The sequence below is a fragment of the Leucoraja erinacea genome, chromosome 18 (assembly GCF_028641065.1).
Source record: "Leucoraja erinacea ecotype New England chromosome 18, Leri_hhj_1, whole genome shotgun sequence".
Taxonomy (NCBI): Eukaryota; Metazoa; Chordata; class Chondrichthyes; order Rajiformes; family Rajidae; genus Leucoraja; species Leucoraja erinaceus.
This window is the reverse complement of record NC_073394.1, coordinates 12,394,193-12,418,253: the sequence shown is the minus strand read 5'-3', so window position 1 is coordinate 12,418,253 and position 24,061 is coordinate 12,394,193. Positions and strand designations below refer to the sequence as shown.

The 24,061-nt window shown below is 48.1% G+C and overlaps 2 protein-coding genes across 7 annotated transcripts in view; one reads left to right on the top strand and one right to left on the bottom strand.

The window, feature by feature from the left end:
* The window catches only part of usp47 (ubiquitin specific peptidase 47), a 100,753-nt gene extending 97,504 nt beyond the window's left edge, over positions 1-3,249 (top strand). For all 4 annotated transcript variants that reach the window (XM_055649338.1, XM_055649336.1, XM_055649335.1 and 1 more), the window contains 2 exons: positions 782-912; positions 1,812-3,249. In XM_055649338.1, coding sequence (XP_055505313.1) covers positions 782-912; positions 1,812-1,986 — 306 coding nt within the window. In that variant the 3' untranslated portion in view covers positions 1,987-3,249. The remainder of the gene's footprint in view (positions 1-781; positions 913-1,811) is intronic.
* Positions 1-18,394, bottom strand: part of dkk3b (dickkopf WNT signaling pathway inhibitor 3b) — a 28,203-nt gene extending 9,809 nt beyond the window's left edge. The window contains exons 1-7 of one of the 3 annotated variants that reach the window (XM_055649339.1): positions 18,163-18,394; positions 17,179-17,304; positions 12,661-12,753; positions 11,029-11,173; positions 9,011-9,167; positions 6,509-6,680; positions 5,255-5,331 (exon numbers count right to left, since the gene is read on the bottom strand). In XM_055649339.1, the coding sequence (XP_055505314.1) occupies positions 5,255-5,331; positions 6,509-6,680; positions 9,011-9,167; positions 11,029-11,173; positions 12,661-12,753; positions 17,179-17,304; positions 18,163-18,336 (944 nt within the window). In that variant the 5' untranslated portion in view covers positions 18,337-18,394. Of the gene's footprint in view, positions 1-5,254; positions 5,332-5,935; positions 6,681-9,010; positions 9,168-11,028; positions 11,174-12,660; positions 12,754-17,178; positions 17,305-18,162 lie in introns of those variants that run through there. The other 2 variants (XM_055649341.1, XM_055649340.1) reach the window with 2 other exon arrangements.
* Between the last annotated feature and the right edge of the window lie 5,667 nt (positions 18,395-24,061).

The following is a 24,061-nucleotide window of genomic DNA, read 5'->3' as shown; positions in this document are numbered from 1 at the left end:
CCAAGGCAGAAACTGTGATCTTCTACGGACTTTGATTTTGCAATATTATAGTTGCCCAGTGTTAAGTTGACTCATTTATTGTACTATCGAATATTATACATTTATCTGTGTTATTGCGTTTGTGGGCTTGTTAAGCTGCTGCAATTAAGAATTTCATTGTTTTATTTGCTGGCACATATGACAATTAAACATGCTTGACTTGGCACGGTGGTGCAGCGGTAGAATTGCTGCCTCACAGCGCCAGAGACCCTGCTTCAATCCTGACCACAGGTGCTGTCTACACACAGCTTGTATCTTCTCCCTGTGACCCGCTTGGGTTTTCTCCGGGTGCTCTGGTTTCCTCCCACGCTCCAAAGATGTACAGGTTTGTAGGCTAATTGGTTTGGTAAAATTGTAAATTGCCCCTAGTGTGTGTAGGATGGTGTTAGTGTTCAGGGATCGCTGGTCAGCATGGACTCGGTGGGCCGAAGGGCCTGCTTCTGCACTGGTTCTCTAAACTAAATTAAGACTAAAGAAATTGTTTGATTTTTGTTTTTTGGTAATTGTGGAATATGATGTCACCGTTGTATTGCACAAGGAACTGTGAAGAGGTGCACAACCATGGTAAATGCTAAATTACCTGTAGGAATTATCTACTCCAACTCCCTCTGCTGCAGATTCATCCACAGCAGGCTTCTCTCATGAATAGGCAGTGAGCTGTTGTGAAGCCGATGTGTTTAATTAAATTAATTAGCAGGCATTGTTGATAATTATTAATGGTGCTCTATCCTGTGTTGCGCAGGGCAGGGGAACATTTCCCTGTGACATTTCAGTGCTGGAGGTTCACCAGGATTTGGACTGGAATCCCAAAGTGACGACCCTGAATGTCTGGCCACTTTACATCTGTGACGACGGAGCAGTCATCTTCTACAGGTACCTGGGTTCAGTGAGTGGTGCAGGATGATGCAGCACCCCACACTGTTACATCTATCCTCTCAACACCTCTTGCCCACAATATACAATGAACACTGTCGGTGCTGGACAGCAGGCACCTCTCTGTAAGAGCCTGACTTCGTCCAATAGATTTCTATGTTTTCTCAAGCTCACTTGATACGACTAAACTGTGGTGAGTGTAACTCTCTCCACCACCCCTCCAGGCAGTGTTGGTGATCTGGACCGAACCCCAATGTTGATGTGCCACCCAGTTTCACATCCTGATTTCGCTGATGCCAAGTTGAAAGGTTTTTTAGTTTATAGAGTGAGCACATGGGAACAAATCACTGTAAAAACTATGTACAAAGTATTAATAAAAATGTATTTCAGTTTGCAAGGTTATTACACAACAGCAGTTTGTATCTGCATTTGCTGTCACGCTAGTTTCTTCTTCTCAGGCAGTGTCTCGGGATCGAGGGTGACTTTCATCCGGTCTGGTTCTGTGGGTTGGGAGATGAGGCCAGTGTGGAGACTGCAGACTCTTCCACAGGCAGAGCAGGGGGTGGCTGAAAGGTGGAGATCCCCACTACATTGCAATCCTTCAAGGAAGCCCTTGAACCTTATCTGCCTGGTGATCATTTCATACTGCAGAGCTCAGACTGGAGAGTATTTCAGGTGTGACAATGCAGATTTTGAGAGTAAGTGGGAACAAAAGTAACTGGTAACAAGAGCAGTGTTTGACACTGGTTTGTAAGACCATGCGTTCAACTGCTTAATTAAAAGAGGTAGTTTTAATTAAAGAGAAGTCATCTTGGTCAACATAAACGAGTCCCAACTTTTCCCTGTTGTGTTTCAAAGCGTGCTCTCCACACCTCTGACTATCCCCTGTCCCTCCCCAGGGACAAGACGGAGCAGCTGATGGACCTGACGGAAGAGCAACGCAGCGGGCTACTGAAGAAAGAGAGCAGCCGCCTGCAGAAGTTGGGCCACCGGGTCAACTACTCTCCCCGCAAGGAGAAAGCACTGAAGATCTATTTGGACAGCGGCCCCAGTAAAGACTCCAGCCAGGACTGACACCCTGCCTGGCTTGGCCCAGCTCAGTCCTGCTGATCAAACGGAACCGAATCACCACTGCTGCGTAGAACTTCTGTGGCTGCCCCCTTCTTTATTAGGTCTACCTAATGACACCAGCACTGAATGGCACAATGCCCACCAATCACAAGCCCAATGGGGAAGACTGGCGCTGAATCATGTTGTGCACTGTAGTCTACTGGGCTGTAAACTTCAAAAGGGTGTGCAAACCACAAGGAAGAGATTGAATATAACCTGGGCTATGCACACACTCGCTGGAAAAGCTAGACCCCCTTCGCAAAAGGGATTTTGTAGCTGAATAAAAGCTGTGCAGTCCGAAGAATTTGTCATTTATTTTATTCACGTCTGAGCACGTTTCTCATTGATGAATTATAAAATAAGACGTACTATATATGGGATAGGGAGGGAGTGTCATTAGAACTGGAGGCAAGAGCATGGTTCGGAACCAAATGAATGAGTGTTCTCCGCGACTTTTGCTTGGCTTGGAGTTCCGTGCTTGTGGTTTTTAAGAACCTGTGCCCTTGTGTGCTGTCAGAGACGTGATTGTAACTTATTTCATTGGTCCCCGGTTTTGGTTTTAAGGATCCGGCTGGCCGATGTTGAGTTGCAGCTTGGCGGATACGGTCAGGGTGGAGATGTCCCACCCTGTTTGCCTCAGGTACACACACCATGCTACACCCCGCCTGTGGTGCACTCCTACAGGGCTGCTCACTACTGTGTTTTTTCGGGTTTTTTTTCTTGTCTGTTTGGTTGATATTTGGACACTGATGACTTTTCTGCCTTTGTTAATTACCTTGGTTTTAATCGTCTCCTAAATCCACCTTGGGTTTCAATTATGTATGCTGAACCTTTTGTGACCCAGCGTCAAATGGTTTCATTGGTTTGTGAATCTTACTCCACGAGGAAATGTAGATTGATTATCATTTTATGCTGTATTTAATTCACTTGACAGAATAGGGAAGTTCGTTCTCTTTAAGTGTGAATTTATTTCAATCAGCTCAAAGAAAAGGAAGCAGTTGAAACAATACTCATGTTGAAAGGTTGGAATCGGGTCAAACACTGTTCAGGGAAGTGGAACCTCCACCCATGCAAACCCTCCACCACTGTTTTCCTTTGAACTTCGCAGGAGTTCCCAGTTTTTAATGAGGCAAATGGATCATCAAAAATGCATTTTGGTGAATATTTTTTCATACCCGATGCTGTTCATAAATGAGTAACATGCCAATAAAACATTTATTCATTCTATTTTCATTCTCAAGTTTGCATTTTATGGCCATAGAATCAAGCTGTATGGTGATATTAATAGCTGGTATTGCCTGTTGTGAAAAGCCACGGTCGTCTATTCAAGTCTATATTTTATGTGTAAACTTCCACGTTGTGAGGTTATCGAGTCATAGAGGGACACCGCATTGAAACAGGCCCTTCGGCCCAACTCGTCTATGCCTACAAAGTTGCCGAAGTTTAAAATGTAATTGTACTCTCTTCCACCACTTCCTCTGCCAGCTCGTTCCACATACCAACCACTCTTGTGTGGAATAAAACTAGCCTCTCAGCTTAAACATATGGCCTCTGGATTTAGACTGCGACTGTGGGGAAAAGACCTGTTATTCATCTTTTCTATGCCCCTTATGATTTTATAAATCTCCATAACGTCCCCCCTCTGCCTCCTATGCTCCAGGGATAAATAACTCAACACATCCAACCTCCAGACCCACTAACATCAATCTTTTTTTTGTTGCCCCCCTCCAGTTTAATAACATCCTACCGAGAGCAGGTACAGAACTGTACTCCGATTGTGACATGTCCAATATATAGTACGGCTGTAATATTAAAGTCCGAACTCCCTCACCTGTATTCCCCTACTGGATTTTGTCCTGCCCCCAACTCTTTTCCAGTTTTCTTCCTCCTACTCCAACCAGTCTGAAGAAGGATACTGGCTTGAAACATTGTCTGGCCATTCGCTGCACAAATGCTGCCTGACCAACTGAGTTCCTCCAGGACTTTGTGTTTTGTCCCAACTCCTATACTCAATACCCTGACGCAGAAGACCAGCATCATGGTTCCACTTGACAAATGAAACATTTTAGTGGGTTAGAATTGTTTGTGCCTTAATTCAGCACCATAATGGTGTCTGATTCTGGGTCTGTACTGTGGGGATAATTGTCAGTACTTTGGAGTGGAGGAGATTTGCAGGTGAGAGACCAGAAAGGCTGCGCTGTTCATTGAAGCTTATATTTTCTCATCTGATCCTGTGTCCAGTATTTTGTAGTGCTGGGAAGTTGTCTATGGTCATGGTGTATTTTGTCTGAGTGGTTTTTAGACCATTGGCTCCATTCAAACCCAGAATCAAACAACAAGTGTCTGGAGACACAATAAACTGCAGATGCTGGAAACTACTGAACCAAGCTGCAAACTTCAGACAGAAGGGTCCTGACCTGAAATATCATCTGTCCATTTCCCTCCACAGATGCTGCCTAAACTACTGAATTCCCCAGCAGTTTTTTTTACTCATAATGAATGTGGATTTGGTTTACATTTCAGACTGAGTGAGAGCAGATTAGTTCTGGAGAACTCTAATGTTTAATGTTCAAACTGGAAAATGTGTGCATTGAATGTGCAGGGGCCAGGAATGACAGTGACTGGAGTAACATTGAGTTCAGCCCCGACAATGGTTGGGTACTGGAGTAGTTGGAAGGCGCCCCTTGGGGATAGATTGCACTGGGTACAACAGGACATTCACTCCTAGTGCTAAACACCCAGAACCACAATGATGCCTGGCACCACAGTACACCGCAGGTGTGACTGTTACTGTGCTTTATAGCATGTTCCAGTGATGTACGGACTTGTTCAAATCAGGCAAGGCAGCAGCAGACTTTGAAGGATTTGATTGCCATTTTATCGCCCACAGTGAGAAAGCAAGTTTAGTATTGGCCTCTTTTTGTAAGGGGATGGATAAAGGTTAACACTAGCTTTAGTTTAGTGTGCTGTGAGACATTAAAATTCTGCATATGTTGTGCACAGAACAGTACAGCATGGGGATAGACCCTTTGGCCCATCATGTCCATGCTATCTTCAACTGCACATCTCCCTTCCCATGGTCAAACCACTCCATTCTGTGCATGATTGTCTAAATGCCTTGTAAATGTTGCTATCTTATCTGCTTGCACTGCCTCTCTGGCAGCTTGCTCTGGGCACCCACCATTGTAAAACAAACTCCTTGTAAATCTCCTTTAAACTTTCCCTCTCTCACCTTTGCGTAGACCATCTTGGATCACTAGCTGAGCTCTCTCTCTGTAATTCAGGAAGAGCAACTCCTGGGGAGATTGGCTGTGGGAGAAATAGCAGGAATTTAGACTTTCACCGAGACAGGCCCTTCGGCCCACCGAGTCCGCGGCAACCAGCGATCGACCCGCACACTAGTACTATCCTACACAAGGGACAATTTACAATCTTTACCAAAGCCAATTAACCTACAGCCTGTACTTCTTTGGACTGTGGGAGGAAACTGGAGCACCCGGAGAAAACCCACGTAGTCAACGTGCAAAGAGAACCCGTAGTCAGGATCAAACCTGGGTCTCTGGTGCTGTAAGTCTGCAGCTTTACCACTGTGTCACCCTAAGGAGTGGACTAAAGGTGGAAAAACACATAGAATAGAGGAATAGGTGGCAGTGTTGTTGCCTTGGCCCTCCTTTGATCTTATCCTGATGTTTCCCCTTGTTTTCTCCAAGACCAGGTGCTCCACATCCCAAAGATGCGCTGCCGGGCACTCGTGGCATTGCTCTCCTGGGAGTAGAGAAAAATAACGGGACAAATGGCTGCTTCTGGTGTCCCTGAGAAGTTACTAAGCAGCAACTGAGATAATGGGCTGAGCACCCCATTCTGGGCTGTATAGTTTGCAGAAGTATGAATGACGCAAGGTCTCACTGCGACCTCCGGATGATGTTCTTTTTATTGATAACAGATATGTTACACAAAATATGTTTTAGAAAAAGCAACAGGCTGCTGCCAGTGGGCTAAGCACATACTTGGAGCCCATTGAAGTAGACTGTGTGGTTAGTGCAGATGAAGCAGCATATTGCTCCCTATGTCTCACTGGACTGCAGCAAGAATCAAACAGCCTGCTTTTGATGCTCCAAATCCATCACCAGCGACCCAATCTTATGTCAAAGAATTTGAACTGGTGCTGAATTTAGTGGCTGTTACCAGAGCACTAACCGACTAAAGATGTTCCTAAAAATACCAAGGAATCTACATGTTTTTCAAGCGATTGCTAAAGTAACAGTTTCTCTGTGGAACACAGCCTCTATGTGCTTCTTGCTTTCTCTACTGTGCAGCAAGGGTTCAAAGACCCAGTTTGGACGGAAGGGCAAGTTTAGCTGTGACTATCAGCTCCTGTTTCCCTCACCTCCGCTAGCTCTGTCACCTGTTCAACTCCATATTCTTCACTTCCTTCTGGATTCTCCCACTCGTGGCGTTCCCTGATAGAACCCAACATGGCACTCACTGCAGTCCTGAGCTCGGCTTCCTCGTCTTTATCTGCCGCCGTGTGGTGATGTTCTCTGTCATTGGGGTCCTCCCATGCTGAGAGACGGAGGTCTTCCATTTCCGTCTTGTCGGGGAGATCTTTAGTGACCGCTGCTTGCTTGCGGTCCTTGCACACGGACATCAAGGTGTCCCTGAGAATGAGGGGTAGGAAAAGATTTCAGCAATTACCGTGTAATACAATAGACAATAGGTGCAGGAGTAGGCCATTCGGCCCTTCGAGCCAGCACTGCCATTTACTGTGATGGCTGATTATCCACAATCAGTACCCCGTTCCTGCCTTCTCACCATATCGCCTGACTGCGCTATCTTTAAGAGCTTTATCTAACTCTCTTGAAAGCATCTAGAAAATTGGCAGAGAATTCCACAGATTCACATCTCTCTGGGTAAAAATGTGTTTCCTCATCTCTGTTCTAAATGGCCTGCCCCTTATTCTTCATCTGTGGCCCCTGGTTCTGGACTCCCCCAACATCTAGAACATGTTTCCTTCCTCTAGTGTGTCCAATCCCTTAATAATCTTATGTTTCAATAAAACCCCCTCACATACTTCTAAATTCCAGAGTATACAAGCCCAGCCGCTCCATTCTATCAACATATTGACAGTCCCGCCATCCCTAATTAACCTAGTGAACCTACGCTGCACTCCCTCAATAGCAAGAACGTCCTTCCTCAAATTTGGTGACCAAAACTGCACACAATACTCCAGGTATGGTCTCACTAAGGCCCTGTATAACTGCAGAAGAACCTATTTGCTCCTATACTCAATTCCTCTTGTTATGAGGGCCAACATGCCACTAGCTTTCTTGGCTGCCTGCCGTACCTGCATGCTTACTTTCAGTGAATGATGAACAAGGAACCACCCCCCCCCGATCTCTGTGTACTTCCCCTTTTCCCAACTTGACACCATTCAGATAATAATATGCCTTCCTGTTTTTCCCACCAAAGTGGATAACTTCACATTTATCCACGGACTGCCTTCACAAAAATAAAGCACATCACTGCTGCTCAGCCCTTACACCCGCAAGCAAGGTGAGGGGAGAGATTCAAGAGGGACCTCGGGCAACTTTTACATTCAGAAGGTAGTTGTATTCTGAAGGAGATGCCAGAGGAAGTTGTAGATGTGGACACAGCTACAATGTTTAATTTGGAACAATATGGTTTTGAGGGAAATGGGTCAAATGAAGGCAAATGGGACTAGCCTAGAATGCTTGAAAGTGATTGAGTCTGAAGGATCCTGATCTGAAGTGTCACCCATCCATTTTCTCCACAGATGCTGCTAGACCCACTGAGTTACTCCAGCATGTTGTCTATCCCAGAATGCCATCTTGGTTGGACAAGTTGGGCTGAAGGGCCTGTTTCTGTGTGTAGGAAAGAACTGTAGATGCTGGTTTAAATCAAAGGTAGACACAATGCTGTAGTAACTTTGCGGGACAGGCAGCATCTCTGGAGAGAAGGAATGGGTGACTTTTTGGGTCGAGACCCTTCTTCAGACTGATGGGCCTGTTTCTGTGCTGCACAACTCCATGACTCCATCCTAAAGATGTGCCAGTGGGGTAATTGGCTGCTGTGTATTGTGAGTGAGTGATGCAATCTGGGGGTGTTGATGATGGGGGGGAATGATGATGGTAGAAATAGCATAAATAGGCGGATAGTGGCTAGCATGCACCCGGTGGGCTGAAGGGCCTGTTTCCATGCTGAATCTATCTAAAATGTCGCTGGCCAGAGATGATGTGTTGGACCACATTGAGGGATATAGTGCAGTGCAGCTGCCCCCAGGTTAATGCCATGCCTTGAGTTGGCACTGGGTCAGGGTTTCAGTGTGTTTTGAAGCCAGGGGTCACTAAGTCAGAAGCTGTGACCCGTTGATGGGTTCTTCTTCTCTGCGCACAGTCTCAGGGATAGAAACATAAAAAATAGGTGCAGGAGTAGGCCATTCGGCCCTTCGAGCCTGCACCGCCATTCAATATGATCATGGCTGATCATCCAACTCGGTATCCTGTACCTGCCTTCTCTCCATACCCCCTGATCCCTTTTGCCACAAGGGCCACATCTAACTTCCTCTTAAATATAGCCAATGAACTGGCCTCAACTACCTTCTGTGGCAGAGAATTCCAGAGATTCACCACTCTGTGTGTGAAGAATGTTTTCCTCATCTGGGTCCTAAAAGATTTCCCCCTTATCCTTAAACTGTGACCCCTTGTCCTGGACCCACCAAGTCTGTGTTGACCTATAGCCACCCATTTTATTGTCTCCACTTTCCCGCCCCCAGATTCTACCACTCACCCACCTACACATCTTAGGGACCCGGGAGGAAATCGGAGCACCCAGGGACACTGGACAATGTACAAACTCCCCACAGACAGCACCAGTGGACAGGATCAAACCTGGGTGTCCAGCACTGTGAGGCAGCAGCTCTACCCGCTGTGCCACAGTGCTGACCTGGCCAACAAGCAAAGCTTCCTACCCTGCTGGAAGACACAGCAGTCCTCTGGCACAGGGGCAGCGGTCAAACGCCCCGTCCGGATCCATCTCCCAGGTGACGAGGTCCAATAGCTGGTGGGCAGGGTCGTGACATGGCCGCTCTCTCTCAGCCAGTGGGGTGCAGACAGGAAACAAGAGGTCTGAGCAAAAACCAATACAGTGTGAGACCCTGCCGGCAATGCAGCGTCAGACAATCAAAGTTAGCACTTGCGCACCAGGTGACCATAATTAGTGATGTTTTAATTAATAAATAATATTCATTGTCATAGAGCTGCACAGCACTAAAACATTCTCTTCAGCCTTGTCCATGCCAACCATGAGGGCAACACGGTGGCACAGCAGTAACGTTGCTCCCTTACTGTGCCAGAGACCCAGGTTCGATCCTGACTGTGGATGCTGTCTGTAGGGAGTTTGTACGTTCTTCCTGTGACTGCCTGGGTTTTCTTCAGGTGCTCTGGTTTCCTCCCACACTCTAAAAGACGTACAGACTTGTAGGGTAATTGGCTTTGGTAAAATTGTAGGACAGTGCTAGTGTACGGGATAAACACGGACTCGGTGGGCCGAAGGGCCTGTTTCCATGCCGTATCTCTAAAGTAACTAAATAAACCAAGTTGGCACACTGGGCCAGCCTTATTTACCTGCATTTGACCTACAGCCCTAAACCCTTCCTATCAACATCTGTCCAAATGTCCTTTATAAGTGGCAATCGTATCCATTTCTGTAGTTTCCTCTGGCACCTCATTCCAGATACAGACTACCCACTCATTGAAAAGATTGCCCCAAAGGTCCTTCTTAAATCTCTCCCCTCTCATCTTCAGCCTCTACCCTCCAGTTGTAGAATCCTCTACCCTGGGGGAAAATAGACTGAGCGTTCACTTTAGGTCTTGTACACCTTAATAAAGCCTCCTACGCGCAAAAGCGGGAAGTCTCAGCCTATCCAACCTGTCCCTATATCTCAAGCCGGCAAGTCAAGGCAGCATCCCGGTGAGTCTCTTCTGTACCCTTTCCAACTTAATGACTATGAATTATCATTATCAATGAAGAGATCTAAATTAGTGCTTCTGACTGTCCAGGAATGCCACTTGGGCAATAAACCATTCAACATGAGTCGTTTATTATGAGTTTCCTTGTTCCTGTAATTATAACAGGGCCTGAAGCTCATGAGAGTTTGTCTTTTTGAGATGAAAACAGTCATCAAATTAAAATGTATTCACATCTAAAATATTTGTTTCAGTTAAATCTGATACCCTTGTCTCCTTTTCACCTGCAGAATAGGCTCAAATGCCCCCCCCCCCCCCCCCCCCCCCCCACTTCCTCCCATCCCATGTTTTCCTGTTATTTCCCCCTCTTCTCGTCCCCCCCCCCCGCCCCCCGCCCCCCTGGCCACTTCCACCCATAGCCCTCCGAGGTGACATCAAGCCAATTCATGTTCTGTGCCGATAGCCACACATTCCCACTGCAGCAAGACTTTGTGCATCTGGTGCACAGAGGACTAGCTGATCGTCCAGTCTATCAGGTGGCTTCTTATGAACACTCCAATGCACCTCTAATTCACCTTTTGAAATATCACACAGTAACAAACACTTCAGCAAACCTGGCGGGTTTAAAAGGATGGCAGGGAACAGGATCCCACAAAGTTTAAAAGGAATCGGGTGAATGGGGCCCCAGTGCTTTTAAAGGGGATCCCGGCGAGTTTGAAGTGAATACGGGAAATAGGGCCCCAAGGAGTTTAGAGAGAGTTTGGGAAATGGGGTCTGAGAGGTTTAAAGGGAGTGTGAGAAACGGGGGCCTTGAGGAGTTTAAAAGCAGCACAGGATTCAGGGACTGGATGACAGGAATGAGCGACACCAATGGGATTTCGGAATGGTCAGGGAGCAGATTATTGAAGTTTTGCCTTTTTTGAACGACAAACTTGGCATGCGATAGACGTGTGGTCCATTGCGGGGTCATGTCTGTGGACGATGGAGTTAGCCGAGTCCCGTCTGCGTGTGGGGAACTCACCGATGTGGAAGGCACAGCACAGGTGTGGACCACACTGTGGTTGTTGCTCACAGATGGAGCCCAGTTGCCCCCTCACTGCGTTCGCTCGACACTCTCCCCAGATGCACAGGTGGCCCCGGGTACACTGGCCGTCACGGGTACAATTCTGGGAAAATTCAAAACCAAATGTTAACCCACAGGCAAAATCTCTTATTTAAAAACCATGACAAATTAAACAGTTCAAACATTGAATTGTTGGGAAGATGGTGGCCGGGTTCCAGAATCCCAAGAGAAAACAAGATGAACTTCTATAGATTGAGCTCTAGGGGCTAGTGGAATCAAGGGCTATGGGGAGAAGGCAGGCATGGGTTATTGATTGGGGACGATCAGCCATGATCGCAATGAATGGCGGTGCTGGCTCGAAGGGCCGAATGACTTCCTGCACCTATTTTCTATGTTTCTATGATGAAGGGAAGAAACATACTGGAGGCTGAGACGAGGCAGGTGAACTGGAGATGCTTGGGACTAGATCAATGGTTTACTTGTGCTGAATATTCAATATTCAAGTGTTTAATAGTCCAATGTACCAATGAAATTCTTACAGAGGTCACGGCCTCCGAGAGGAGTCGAACAGTACAGGAATGCTCTGTCTTGGCTGCTAGGGAGTTGAGATACAAGCCCGCAAATTTGCCTCGGATGTCGGTTATGGGAACGGATCTGCTGGGTCGGATTTCCAGAGCCCCGGCTGCAGGTGGCGATGATAGGAGTTTTGGTGGCAGAAGTCGGCTGTGGGAATGGATGTGCCGGCTCCGGCCAGGTTGGAGTTCCAGAGCCCCGGCTGCAGGGTTCAAATTCAACCCGCAGGTTGTCCCAATGAGGTCAAGATCTGCCGCCTCACTCAGTCATGACACTGCATTTTGTTGTGGGTGGGGGGCGGAACTACCGAGGGGGATTTCAAGTACACTCGTAATTTTGTCCAGATTAAAGGAGGTGCTGGTACACTATTTACACAATATACATACACAGGAGCTGGTACACCACATAATAGTGTAACACTAAAGTCTGTTGTGCAACTGAACGCACAGTCCGTAGAAGATCATATTTGTTAAGGTTAGTGTTGTGCAGAGCTCAAGGGCCTAATGTGGGAAGAAGCTGTTCTTGAACCTGGTCAGGTTCATAAAGGTATAATAATATTACGAGGGATCAATAGCCTTTTCCCCAGGGCAGAGAATTCATGAAATTGAGGGCACATGTTTAAGGTAGGAAGAGAGAAACTTAAAGGAGATCTGAGGGGTACGTTTTCCACAGAAGGAACAAGCTGCCCGAGGAGGTGGCGGAGGCCAAACCTGCTGTAGTATTTAAACGGCATTTTGGTGGGTGTGTAGAGAGGAAAGGAGTAGAGGGATATGGGACTAGCCTGGATGGACTTTGTTGTTGGCATGAATGAGGCGGGCCGAAGGGCCTCTTCATGTGCTGTAGTGGTTTACGGAAGATTACATGGAACCGCACCACGTGTTAAGGCTGTTCCACCCATCATAGGCTGGAACTGATCCCACTGTCTGAATATTTCATTTCTTATTTTGTCCTGTTTAACGTTCCCTTGAATGTTAGTTGTTCCATCCCTCTCCCTGGGCAGCAGCCGATCCCACCAACCTGTTCACTTCCTCTGCGCGGAAGGCACTTGGGCTCCAGCGGGTTGGTCTCACAGAACTGGTCATCCCTGCAGTCCTCATCCACGATACATTCCTGCAGAGGGACAGAGAGATCCATCAATGCTGGCACCAAGGGCGGAACAGTGGTGCCAGAGACCCGAGTTCAATCCTGACTATGGGTGCTGACTGTGCGGAGTTTTAACGTTCCTCCTGTAACAGCGTGTTTTCTCCGGGTGCTCCAGTTTCTTCCCACACTCCAAAGACATGCAGGTTTGTAGGTTAATTGGCTTCCGTAAAAATTGTAAATTGTCCCCAGTGTGTAGGATAGTGTTAGTGTGCAGGGGTCGACTCGGACACGGTGGGCTAAAGGGATTGTGTCCACACTGTATCTCCAAACTAAACTGGGGACAGATCCAAATGGCTCCAGATCTACCTAGATCCCTGCACATGATGTAAAAAGGAATCACCCACACAGCGGCAAGCACAGCATGGGTGGGACCACAAGTGTATAACGTGTACAGAGGTTTTCATGTAAAAGCCTACTGGGGCCAATGCCCAGGTCAGTTTGAGAGGTGAACTGAGCCTGGTCCATAACGTGCACTGCCCTCCCCATTATCAAAAGCACCATGATGTTTGAGACAAAGACCCATCATTTATTTATTTCCCTCTTTACTGCACAATTTGAGATATGTAATAGAAAAAAAATCACATGTGGTTAAAGTGCACATTGTCAGATTTTAATAAAGACCATTTTTATACATTTTGGTTTCACCATGTAGAAATTACAGCAGTGTTTATACATAGTCCCCCTCCCATTTCAGGGCACCATAATGATTGGGACACAGCAATGTCAAATAAATGAAAGTAGTCATGTTTAGTATTTTGTTGCATATCCTTTGCATGCAATGACTGCTTGAAGTCTATGATTCATAGACATCACCACTTGCTGGGTGTCTTCTCTGGTGATGCTCTGCCAGGCCTGTATTGCAGCCATCTTTAGCTTATGCACGTTTTGGGGGCTAGTCCCCTTCAGTTTTCTCTTCAGCATACAAAAGGCATGTTCAATTGGGTTCAGATCGGGTGATTGACTTGGCCACTTAAAAATTGTCAATTTTTTAGCTTGGAAAAACACCTTTGTTGCTTTAGCAGTATGTTTGGGATCATTGTCTTGCTATAGAATGAACTGTCGGACAATGTTTTGAGGCATTTGTTTGAACTTGAGCAGATACTCTTCAGAATTCAATATGCTAGTACCATCAGTAGTTGTATCATCAGTGAAGAGCCAGTACCTTCAGCAGCCATACATGCCCAGGCCATAACACCCCCACCACTGTTTCACAGATGAGATGGTATGCTTTGGATCTTGGGCATGTCCTTCTCTCCTCCATACTTTGCTCTTGCCATCACTCTGATACAAGTTCATCTTCATCTCATCTGTCTACAAGACCTTTTCCCAGAACTGTGGTTGCTCTTTTAAGTACTTCCTGGCAAACTATAACCTGGCCATCCTATTTTTGCAGCTAACCAGTGGTTTGCATCTAGCCGGCACATCCATTCCCATAGCCTCTGTATTTCTGTTCATGAAGTCTTCTGCGGACAGTGGTCATTGACAAATCCACACCTGACTCCTGAAGAGTGTTTCTGATCTGTCGGACAGGTGTTTGGGGATTTTTCTTTATTCTAGAGAGAATTCTTCTGTCATCAGCTGTGGAGGTCTTCATTGGACTGCCAGTCCCTTTGCGATTAGTAAGCTCACCAGTGCTCTCTTTCTTCTTAATGATGTTCTAAACAGTTGATTTTGGTAAGCCTAAGGTTTGACTGATGTCTCGAACAGTTTTATTCTTGTTTCTCAGTCTCATAATTTGACTTTCATTGGCACAACTTTGGGCCTCATGTAGATAAACAACAATTAAAGATTCCAAAGGTGATGGAAAGACTGGAAGAAAGACTAGGTGGTGAGAGGTCTCTTACACCTGCATGAAGGAGGCAATTAAACAAACCTGAGCAATTACAAACGCCTGTGAAGCCATGTGTCCCAAATGTTATGGTGCCTTGAAATGGGGGGGGGGGGGGGGGCTATGTATAAATACAGCTGTAATTTCTACATGGTGAAACCAAAATGTAGAAAAATAACCTTTAATAAAATCAGACAATGTGCACTTTAACCACAAGATTTTTTTCCATTACAAATCTCAAAACTGTGGAGTACAGAGGCAAATAAATAAATGATGGGTCTTTGCCCCAAACATTATGGAAGGCAATGTGACGTGTCAAATGCAGGCTAATGGGATGTCCAATATGCCAACATAGATGGCGTGGAGGGGGTGGGATGATGGGCCTGTTTCCATGCTGTGCTACTTAGTTGGTGGGGGATTGTAGAGAAGCCTCTCTCACATTACTGGTCTAGGGATGGCTCGGTTTCATCATTCCTGTGGCTTTCCGGCCTGCAGAATGCTGCTGTTATTATTGGAAGGAAACCACAGAGATGTGAATCACATTTTCCACCCCTCGGCAGCCAGTAGTCAAGGCGTTACTCACAGCTGCCGGAAGCTTGGAGATGATGGATGGTAGTCCCGCTAAACGAACTGCGAGCCGTTTGAACTGCAGCTGGGACCCTCATTGGAAGGTTGAAGGGAGACTTGATGTCAGTATATAAAATTATGAATGGCATAGAAGATAAGACACAAAATGCTGGAGTAACTCAGCAGGTCAGGCAGCAACTCTGGTGAGAAAGAATGGGCACCATTTTGGATCAAGACCCTTCTTCAGACAAAGACATAGAGAGTTAGGATCTTTTTCCTCAGGGTGGAAATGTCAAGGACTAGAGGACATAGCTTTAAGGCAAGTGGTGCAAACTTCAAAGGAGACGTGCAGGGCAGGTTTTTCATACACACACACACAGAGCGTTCGTGAGTGCCTGGAACACATTGCCAGGGATGTTGTCTGGGTTTCAGCAACTAAGTTACAGAGAAAGGTTGAATAAGTTAGGTCTTTATTCTTTGGAGCGCAGAAGGTTAAGGGGGGACTTGATAGAGGTCTTTAAAATGATGAGAGGGATAGACAGAGTTGACGTGGATAAGCTTTTCCCATTGAGAGTAGGGAAGATTCAAACAAGAGGACATTACTTCAGAATTAAGGGACAGAAGTTTAGGGGTAACATGAGGGGGAACTTCTTTACTCAGAGAGTGGTAGCTGTGTGGAATGAGCTTCCAGTGGAAGTGGTGGAGGCAGGTTCGATTTTATTATTTAAAAATAAATTGGATAGGTACAAGAATGGGAAAGGAATGGTCTGAGTGCAGGTAGATGGGACTAGGGGAAAATAAGTGTTCGGCACGGACTTGTAAGGCCGAGATGGCCTGTTGCCGTGCTGTAATTGTTAAGTGGTTATATGGTTATATGGATGGTGGTAGAAGCAGGTACGATAGCGGCATCTAAGAATTTTTTGGACAGGCACATGGATAAGCAGGGAAATTACGGAATATGGATTGTGTGCTGGCAGACGAGATTAGTTTAACTCGGCATCGTGTTCGGACATTGTGTGCCGAGAGGCCTGTTCCTCCGCTGTAATGTATGTGTGGGGGCACATTTTATTTTAGAGTGGAGGTGGAGGCAGATACTAAGGGTCCTTTAAGAGGGTTTTAAATTTCTACATGGAACTGCAGGAAATGGAGTGATATGGATCACATGCGGGCAGAGATTAGTTTAACTTGGCAGCAGCTAGGTTCAGCACGGACATTGTGGGCCATAGCGAGAATTCTGGTGCAGTACCCTGTTCTCTGTTTTAAAATCCACCCCTTCTTTTCACAACGTTCCAGCGAGCGTGTCTGAACCACAGGTAGCGATGGTCCATTCGTTATAAACAGGCTCCTCAAACACGGTTCGGGAGGATGACTCTGAGCAGTTTCATGGATGTGGGTAAAGGAACAGGTTCTGTGTATTCACTGTAGAGGGACTGCTCCCAGTGTCTCAATGGTTGTGCAGGACTAGCTAAGAAGCTGAAGTAACCTCCAACAGTGCAGACCCTCCCTTTACCACTGCACTCTTTTAGTGCCAGCCCCCCTCCCCCTCAGAGCTACGTCAACCCTAGCTCTGACCCCTCTGCTGAACGCGCTCCCTCACCAAACCCTTCCCGCAGCATCTCTGTTAGAGGACCAGTCATCATTAGTTGCTGGAGTCTCTGGGGCAGGACTGACAACACCCCCGACCCTGGGAAGGAGCAGGAACACCAGTACTGGTACTGCAGGGGTTGCTCCACTGGAAGGACGAGGGTGACCAGGAGCAGGGAATGTGCCAGAGAAGCCGAGGGGAGTGTTCCCCAGCACAGGTGCTGCTGATGGGTGGTGGCAGCTGATCGTACAGCTCTTCAGATGGGCTGAATGGCCTGCTTCTGTCTGAGGCAGCAACCACCCCACACCCCATCTGCAGTATGACACCCCCGCAGACAGCTCCAGGCTGCCGACTATGCGCGCCCCCCCCCCCCGGGCAGCGCCCTCCCTGGGGTGGTCGGGTCGGGTCCTACCTTGCCGGATTCCCGCTGAGCCCATGTGGATGGGTCTTCGGTTCCCAGGAGGGTGATGGGTTCATTGCGATGTTCCTTGGGCACCGACTCCTGGTCCCAGGGCAGCCTCTCAGGCATCAGGTCCATCTGTGGCCGTGGCCAGAAGACAAGGCCCCTTAGCAGGTCAGAGTAACCAGATCATCCACCCCGCTCCCAAACCCAACCTCAACCCCACATCTTCTGCACCATAGCTACAAGTCCCAGCCACTCCAACATCATCAATCCAGCACCCAGCCACTCAAACCCCACACACCACCGACCCACCCACATTTGCTCACAGTCTTCCCAATGCAGCCTTACCAGCGCCTTATAGAGCCTCAACATTACATCTCTGTGGCTGGGTGACGGGCACTGTGAACTGTCTCCCACGTCCACCATCCTACCCTTCACCCGCACACCATCCGGCACAACCCCACCGCTCCAGCCACACCCTAGACTACCCCCACCCACCCATTCACACAACCCTCAACACACCCCCACCCTCCACCATCTGCACCCACACACCCATCCATTGCACCCCACACATACCTGCACACCCTCCAGCCAGACTCCAACCCCGTCATCCTCTCCTGCATGTCCCCACCACTCCACCACCGTTCCACCCACGTTGGCACCCTGTCTCACCTGCACCCATCCCTCCAGCCACATCTTACACCCCCTGCCCTCTGCTGGATGCCCCACACATCCCCACCCCTCCCTGCACCCTTCCCTACAGAGAGCACCCCCTTCCAGCACAACCTTGCCACCTGCTCGCATCCCTTGGTTCTCACACCCGTCCTTCCGCCCTTTATTCTCCCACATGCACCCCCCCCCCCCCCCCTCCTCCGCACCCACCCTCTCTCTCTCCTGCTCGCACCCACTCCACACCCCCCTCTCCCCCCCCCCACTCCCACCCCCTCCCGCACAGCTGCTAACACCTGTGCCCCGCCCCGGCTCCGTTCGCACCTCCCGGGCGGCTCCCTGCAGTTTGCGCTGCGTGTCCTCGGTCAGCTCGCCCACCTCCCGCAGCATCTCCCGCAGCCCGGCCTCCGGGGCCAGGACCAGGGCCCGGGAGTGACCCACAAGCAGCATCAGGATGAGCAGCGGCAGCGGCAGCGGCAGCGGCCCCGAGCCCGACATGTTGCAGCGGGAGCCGGGAACGGTAGCGCATCCCCGGGACCCGCACCGCTACCACCCAGCCCCGCCCACCGGCCGCTCCGTCGCCAATCACCGCCCCGCTCAGCCTCCGGTCGCCGCCAATCACAGCGCCACCGCCGGCCTCAGCCAATCACAGTCCCGCCCGCTGCCGATATCCGCCAATCAGCGACTGGCCCGGCGCCGGCCGTTCCGCCAATCAGCTGCGCTGCCGCCAGAGCCCGGAGCGCCACGTGCGGGGATTCAAGGAGAGACAGAGACAGAGACAGAGGAGCAAAGATGCTGGAGGAGACGTGGCTTTACGAAAAAGAACAAAGTGCTGGAATAACTCAGCGGGTCCGGTTGAATTTCTGGAGAACATGGATAGGTGGCGTTTCGGGTCCTAAATAGACGCCAAATGCTGGAGTAACTCAGCGGGACAGGCAGCATCTCTGGAGAGAAGGAATGAGTGATGTTTCGGGTCGAGACCCATCTTCAGACCTGAAACGTCACCCATTCCTTCTCTCCAGAGATGCTGCCTGTCCCGCTGAATTACTCCAGCATTTTGTGTCTATCTTCAACTTAAACCAGCATCTGCAGTTCTTCCTATACTTCTCCCCCCCCCCCCCCCCCCCCCCCCCCCAAACTCCAGTAAGTCGTACACCTTAACGACAAGGGTGCAGAAACAGCGCTATAATAGTGGAAGACTAGAGACATTGAGCTCAATAACCCTTCAGCCGACCTTGTCCATGTCGAGGCATCCCAGAGGCTAGTCCCATTTGTCTGCATTTGGTTCATATCCCTGTAACATCTTCCGGTCCATATATCTGTCCAAATGTCTTAAAAGTGGTAATTGAATCCTTTTCTATAGCTTCCTCTCGCAGCCAAATGCAGACTGCCCTCTGAACGGACTGTAGGTTTGTACTGTGCACTGAGGTACTGGGGAAGGCTTGGTGACAGGGTCAGTACATGCTGTCTCAGCACAGGCCAGGGACTGGAGAATGAGCTGATCTCACTGACAGGTGCAAGGCCAAGGGGCTTGTCCTGGAGGGATATAGATCAGCAGAGATTAGTTTTAACTTGTCATCAAGTGCAGCACAGATATTGTGGGCCGAAGGGCCTGTTCCTGTGTTGTAGTTCTGACGACCCTCATTCCATTCCAATTCCCTCTCTGCCAAACATGTTGCTAAGTTCAACTGATCTCTTCTGCCTGCATTTGATCCATATCCCTCCATTCCCTGCATTTCCATCTGCCCATCCAAAAGCCTCTTAAATACCACTAATGTAAGTGCCTCTACCACCACCCCTGGCAGTTCACTCCAGGCACCCCCCACTCTCTAGTGTGAAACACATTTGCCCTGCTTATCTCCTGTAAACTGTGCTTCTCCCACCTTAAAGCTGTGCCCTGGAGTTTAGTAGAACCACACCGACCTGCGATCCCTGCACATTAACACTATCCTAAACACACTGGGGACAATTTTACATTTATACCAAGCCAATTAACCTACAAACTTGTACGCCTTTGGAGGGTGGGAGGAAACCGAAGAGCTTGGAGAAAACCCATGCAGGTCACAGGGAGAACGTACATCTCTGTACAGACATTACCCAAAATCGAACCTGGGTCTCAGACGCTGTAAGGCAGCAACTCTACCGCTGCACCACAGTGCCACCCCTCTTTGACATTTCCACCATGGGAAAAAGGTTCCAACTATCTACCCTATCTACTGTCTCTCATAATTTTATAAACATAACAGGTCTCACCTCAGTCTCCGAAGCTCAAGAGAAAACAATCCCAGCTTGTCGAACCTCTCCTTACAGCAAGAAACAAAGAACTGCAGATGCTGGTTTACAAAAGAGGACAAAATGCTGGAGGAACTCTGAGGGTCAGACAGCATATCTGGAGAACATGGATTGTTGACAAAAAAGCACCTATCGATGGTTTCCAGAGATGCTGCCTGACCTGCTGAGTTACTCCAGCACCTTGTGTCTTCTCTCCTTTTAGATATCCAGGTGAAACTCTTCTGTGGTCATTGCATTGAAATAGTCACACTTCAGATCAGTCTCAGCGTGTTCATTAATCTGCCCCTGTCTCATGCTTACTGGGCATAACCTCCACCTTCCCGTCAATTCTACCACTTGCTGATCTGAGGTATGAAGTCCTTAGGAAGTATTGGTGATCTTATAAAGTTGTACAAAATCGTGAGGGGAACAGATTGGGCAAACACACAGAGTCTCTTGCGTGGAGTAGGGGAATCAAGAACCAGACATAGGTTTAAGGTGAGGAGTGGAGGGTGGGAAAGATTTAATAGGTACCTGAGGGGTAACTTTTTCACACAAAAGGTGGTGGGTGTATAGAACGAGCTGCCAGAGGAAGTAGTTGAGGCAGGTACTATCGCGACGTTTAAGAAACATTTTAACAGGTACATGGATGGGATAGGTTTGACCTTCATCAGTCAGAGTATTTGAGTATAGAGGTTGGGAGGTCATGTTGCTGTTGTATAAGACATTGGTGAGATCGTATTTAGAATATTGTGTTTAGTTCTGGGCACCACGTTATTGGAAAGATATTGTCAAGCTTGGAAGGGATCAGAAAAGATTTATGAGGATGTTGCCAGGACTAGACAACTATATGTGTGAGCTATAGGGAGAGGTTGAATAGACTGGGTCACTATTCCGTGGAGCACAGGAGGATGAGGGGAGTTTTTTATAGAGGTATACAAAATCGTGAGAGGAATAGATCTAGTACATGCACAGAGTCTGTTGCCCAGAGTAGGGGAATTGAGGACCAGAGGACATAGGTTCAAGGTGAAGGGGGAAAGATTTAATAGGAATCCGAGGGGTAACTTTTTTACACAAAGGGTGGTGGGTGTATGGAACAAGCTACCAGAGGAGGGAGTTGAGGCTGGAACTATCCCATTATTTAAGAAACAGTTAGACAGGTACATGGATCGGACAGGTTTAGAGGGATATGGACCAGGCACAGGCAAGTGGGACTAGTGTAGCTGGGACATTGTTGGCCAGTGTGGGCGAGTTGGGCTGAAGGGCCTGTCTCCACACTGTATCATTCTATGACTAGAGGGATATTGGCCAAGCGCAGGCAGGTGGGACTAGTGAAGATGAGATATGTTGGTCGGTAAGGGCAAGTTGGGGCGAAGGGCCTATTTCCACGTTGTATGACTATGACTATTCCCAGACTTTAGATGCAGGGGTACGGAGAGAAGGCTAAAGTATTTCCACGAGGAACCTGCAGGTGGTGGTGTTACCATGCACCTGCTGGGCTCAGGGCAAGTTCCTCCGGTATCCTTCAAGCAATGGAAGATTTATATTCAGCTGGACAGCATCAAATTAAAGCATCAGTCTGAAGAAGGGTTTCGGCCCGAAACGTCACCTATTTTCTTCGTTCCATAGATGCTGCTGCACCCGCTGAGTTTCTCCAGCAATTTTGTGTACCTTCTAGCATCAAATTAAAGACTGATCAAGGGACAACACTTCACTCCCTCTGCACAAACTGTTAATTTTACACAATTACACACCTTCTCTCGGGGCAGCACAGTGGCACAGCTATAGAATTGCTGCCTGATGCCCCTGTCCCACTTAGGAAACCTGAACGGACACCTCTGGAGACTTTGCGCCCCACCCAAGGTTTCCGTGCGTTTCCCGGAGGTTTTTGTCAGTCTCCCTACCTGCTTCCACTACCTGCAACCTCCAGCAACCACCTGCAACCTCCGGGAACCGAACGGAAACCTTGGGTGGGGCGCAAAGTCTCCAGAGGTTTCCGTTCAGGTTTCCTAAGTGGGACAGGGGCATTACAGCGTCAGAGACCCGGGTTCGATCCTGTCTATGATTGCTGTCTGTACAGAGTTTGTACTTTCTTCCTGTTGCCACGTGGGTTTTCTCTGGGTGCTCCGGTTTCCTCACACACTCCAAAGACGTGCAGGTTTGTAGATTAATTGACGTCTGTAAATTGTGAATTGGCCCTAGTGTGTAGGATGGAACTAGTGTACAGGACGATCGTTGGATGGAGCAGACGCACTGGCCCGAAGGCACCTGTTTCCACGCTGTATCTCCAAACAAGTCCCAGGAGCAAGATTTGAACTGAAGCAGACACAGAGTGTTGGTGCAGCTCAGCAGGTCGGGCAACATCTCATCTGAACACGGATAGGTGACGTCTCAGGTCGGGACCTTTCTTCAGACTGATCCCGAAATATTCTTAAGATGCTGCCTGACCTGCAGAGCTACTCCAGCACTCCAGTGTCTTTTTTGTAAACAAACATCTGCAGTTTCTTACACAAAAATTCTGGAGAAACTCAGCGGGTGCAGCAGCTTCTATGGAGCGAAGGAAATAGGTAACGTTTCGGCACGAAACGTTGCCTATTTCCTTCGCTCCATAGATGCTGCTGCACCCGCTGAGTTCCTCCAGCATTTTTGTGTACCTTCGATCTTCCAGCACCTGCAGTTCCTTCTTAAACACATCTGCAGTTTCTGGTTTCTGCAAGATTTGAACGCATGGCTTCCAATTCGGAGACTTCCAAAGGAGATCCAGAGTGTCTGGTTTACCAACGAAAGACACAAAATTCTGGAGTAACTCAGAAGGGTCAGGCAGCATCCTTGGAGAACAAGGGTTGGTGATGAGTCAGGTCGAGACCTTTCTTCTGAACTGAAACATGTTCCCCAGTGATGCTGTGTGATGAGTCACCAGCACTTTGTGTCTTTTCGACAGTCCACTATGTTTCTTCAACTAGAGATGGGAGCAGGGGCTGTTTAGTTGAGCTAAATGATTCTCTGGGAAGAAATGTTTGTCATGTCTTCATTTTTCATGTCCTTGAAGCTGCACGATTTGCTTGTCGTCTAAGTAGCAATATTATTTTTCAAAGCACCCAATTGTCTTCCTCAGGTTTGCTTGGCTGGCATGGGGGCTGCCAGCAAACAGCTTTATTTGAAATGCAACTTATGTTTTAACCCTTGCATTACACCCATATCTCCTGATTCGGCCGAACGCACTATGGGAACTTCACTCACCCCCCTGCAGGAACTATACAACAGGAGGTGCAACTCCAGAGCAAATAAAATCATGGGAGACCCCTTCCACCCCTGCAACAGACTGTTCCAGCTGCTACGGTCAGGCAAACGCCTCTGTTGCCATGCGGTGAGAACGGAGAGGTTGAGAAGGAGTTTCTTCCCAGAGGCAATTCGGACTGTAAACGCCTATCTCACCCGGGACTAACTCTACTGAACGTTTTTTCCTTCCATTATTTATTATGTAAAAGAATATGTGTGTTATGATTGTGTTTATAATTTGTTTGGTTGTTTTGTTGTTTGTCTTTTGCACAAAAGTCCGTGAGCATTGCCACTTTCATTTCACTGCACATCTCGTATGTGTATGTGCAAATAAACTTGACTTGACTTGACTTGACTTGACTTGATTCCTCCAACGTTAAAAAAAAATTGTCGTCTTAAACTCACGCAAGCAATGGGTGTGAGAACTCGCAGCCATGAGAATTCCCGAGATTCAACACATTCTTCTGAAGAGATTTCCTCTCCTCTCCGCCCAGGATGACCCCTGACTTTGAACCGCTAACATTCTCTCCAGGGATGCTGTCCGACCCGCTGAGTTCCTCAGGATTCCAGCATCTGCTGGGAATGGAGGGACATGGGCCACATGGAGAGGCAGAGATGAGATTTTTTGGGAGATGCAGCATGGGAATGTGCCCTTCGGCCCACCGAGTCTATG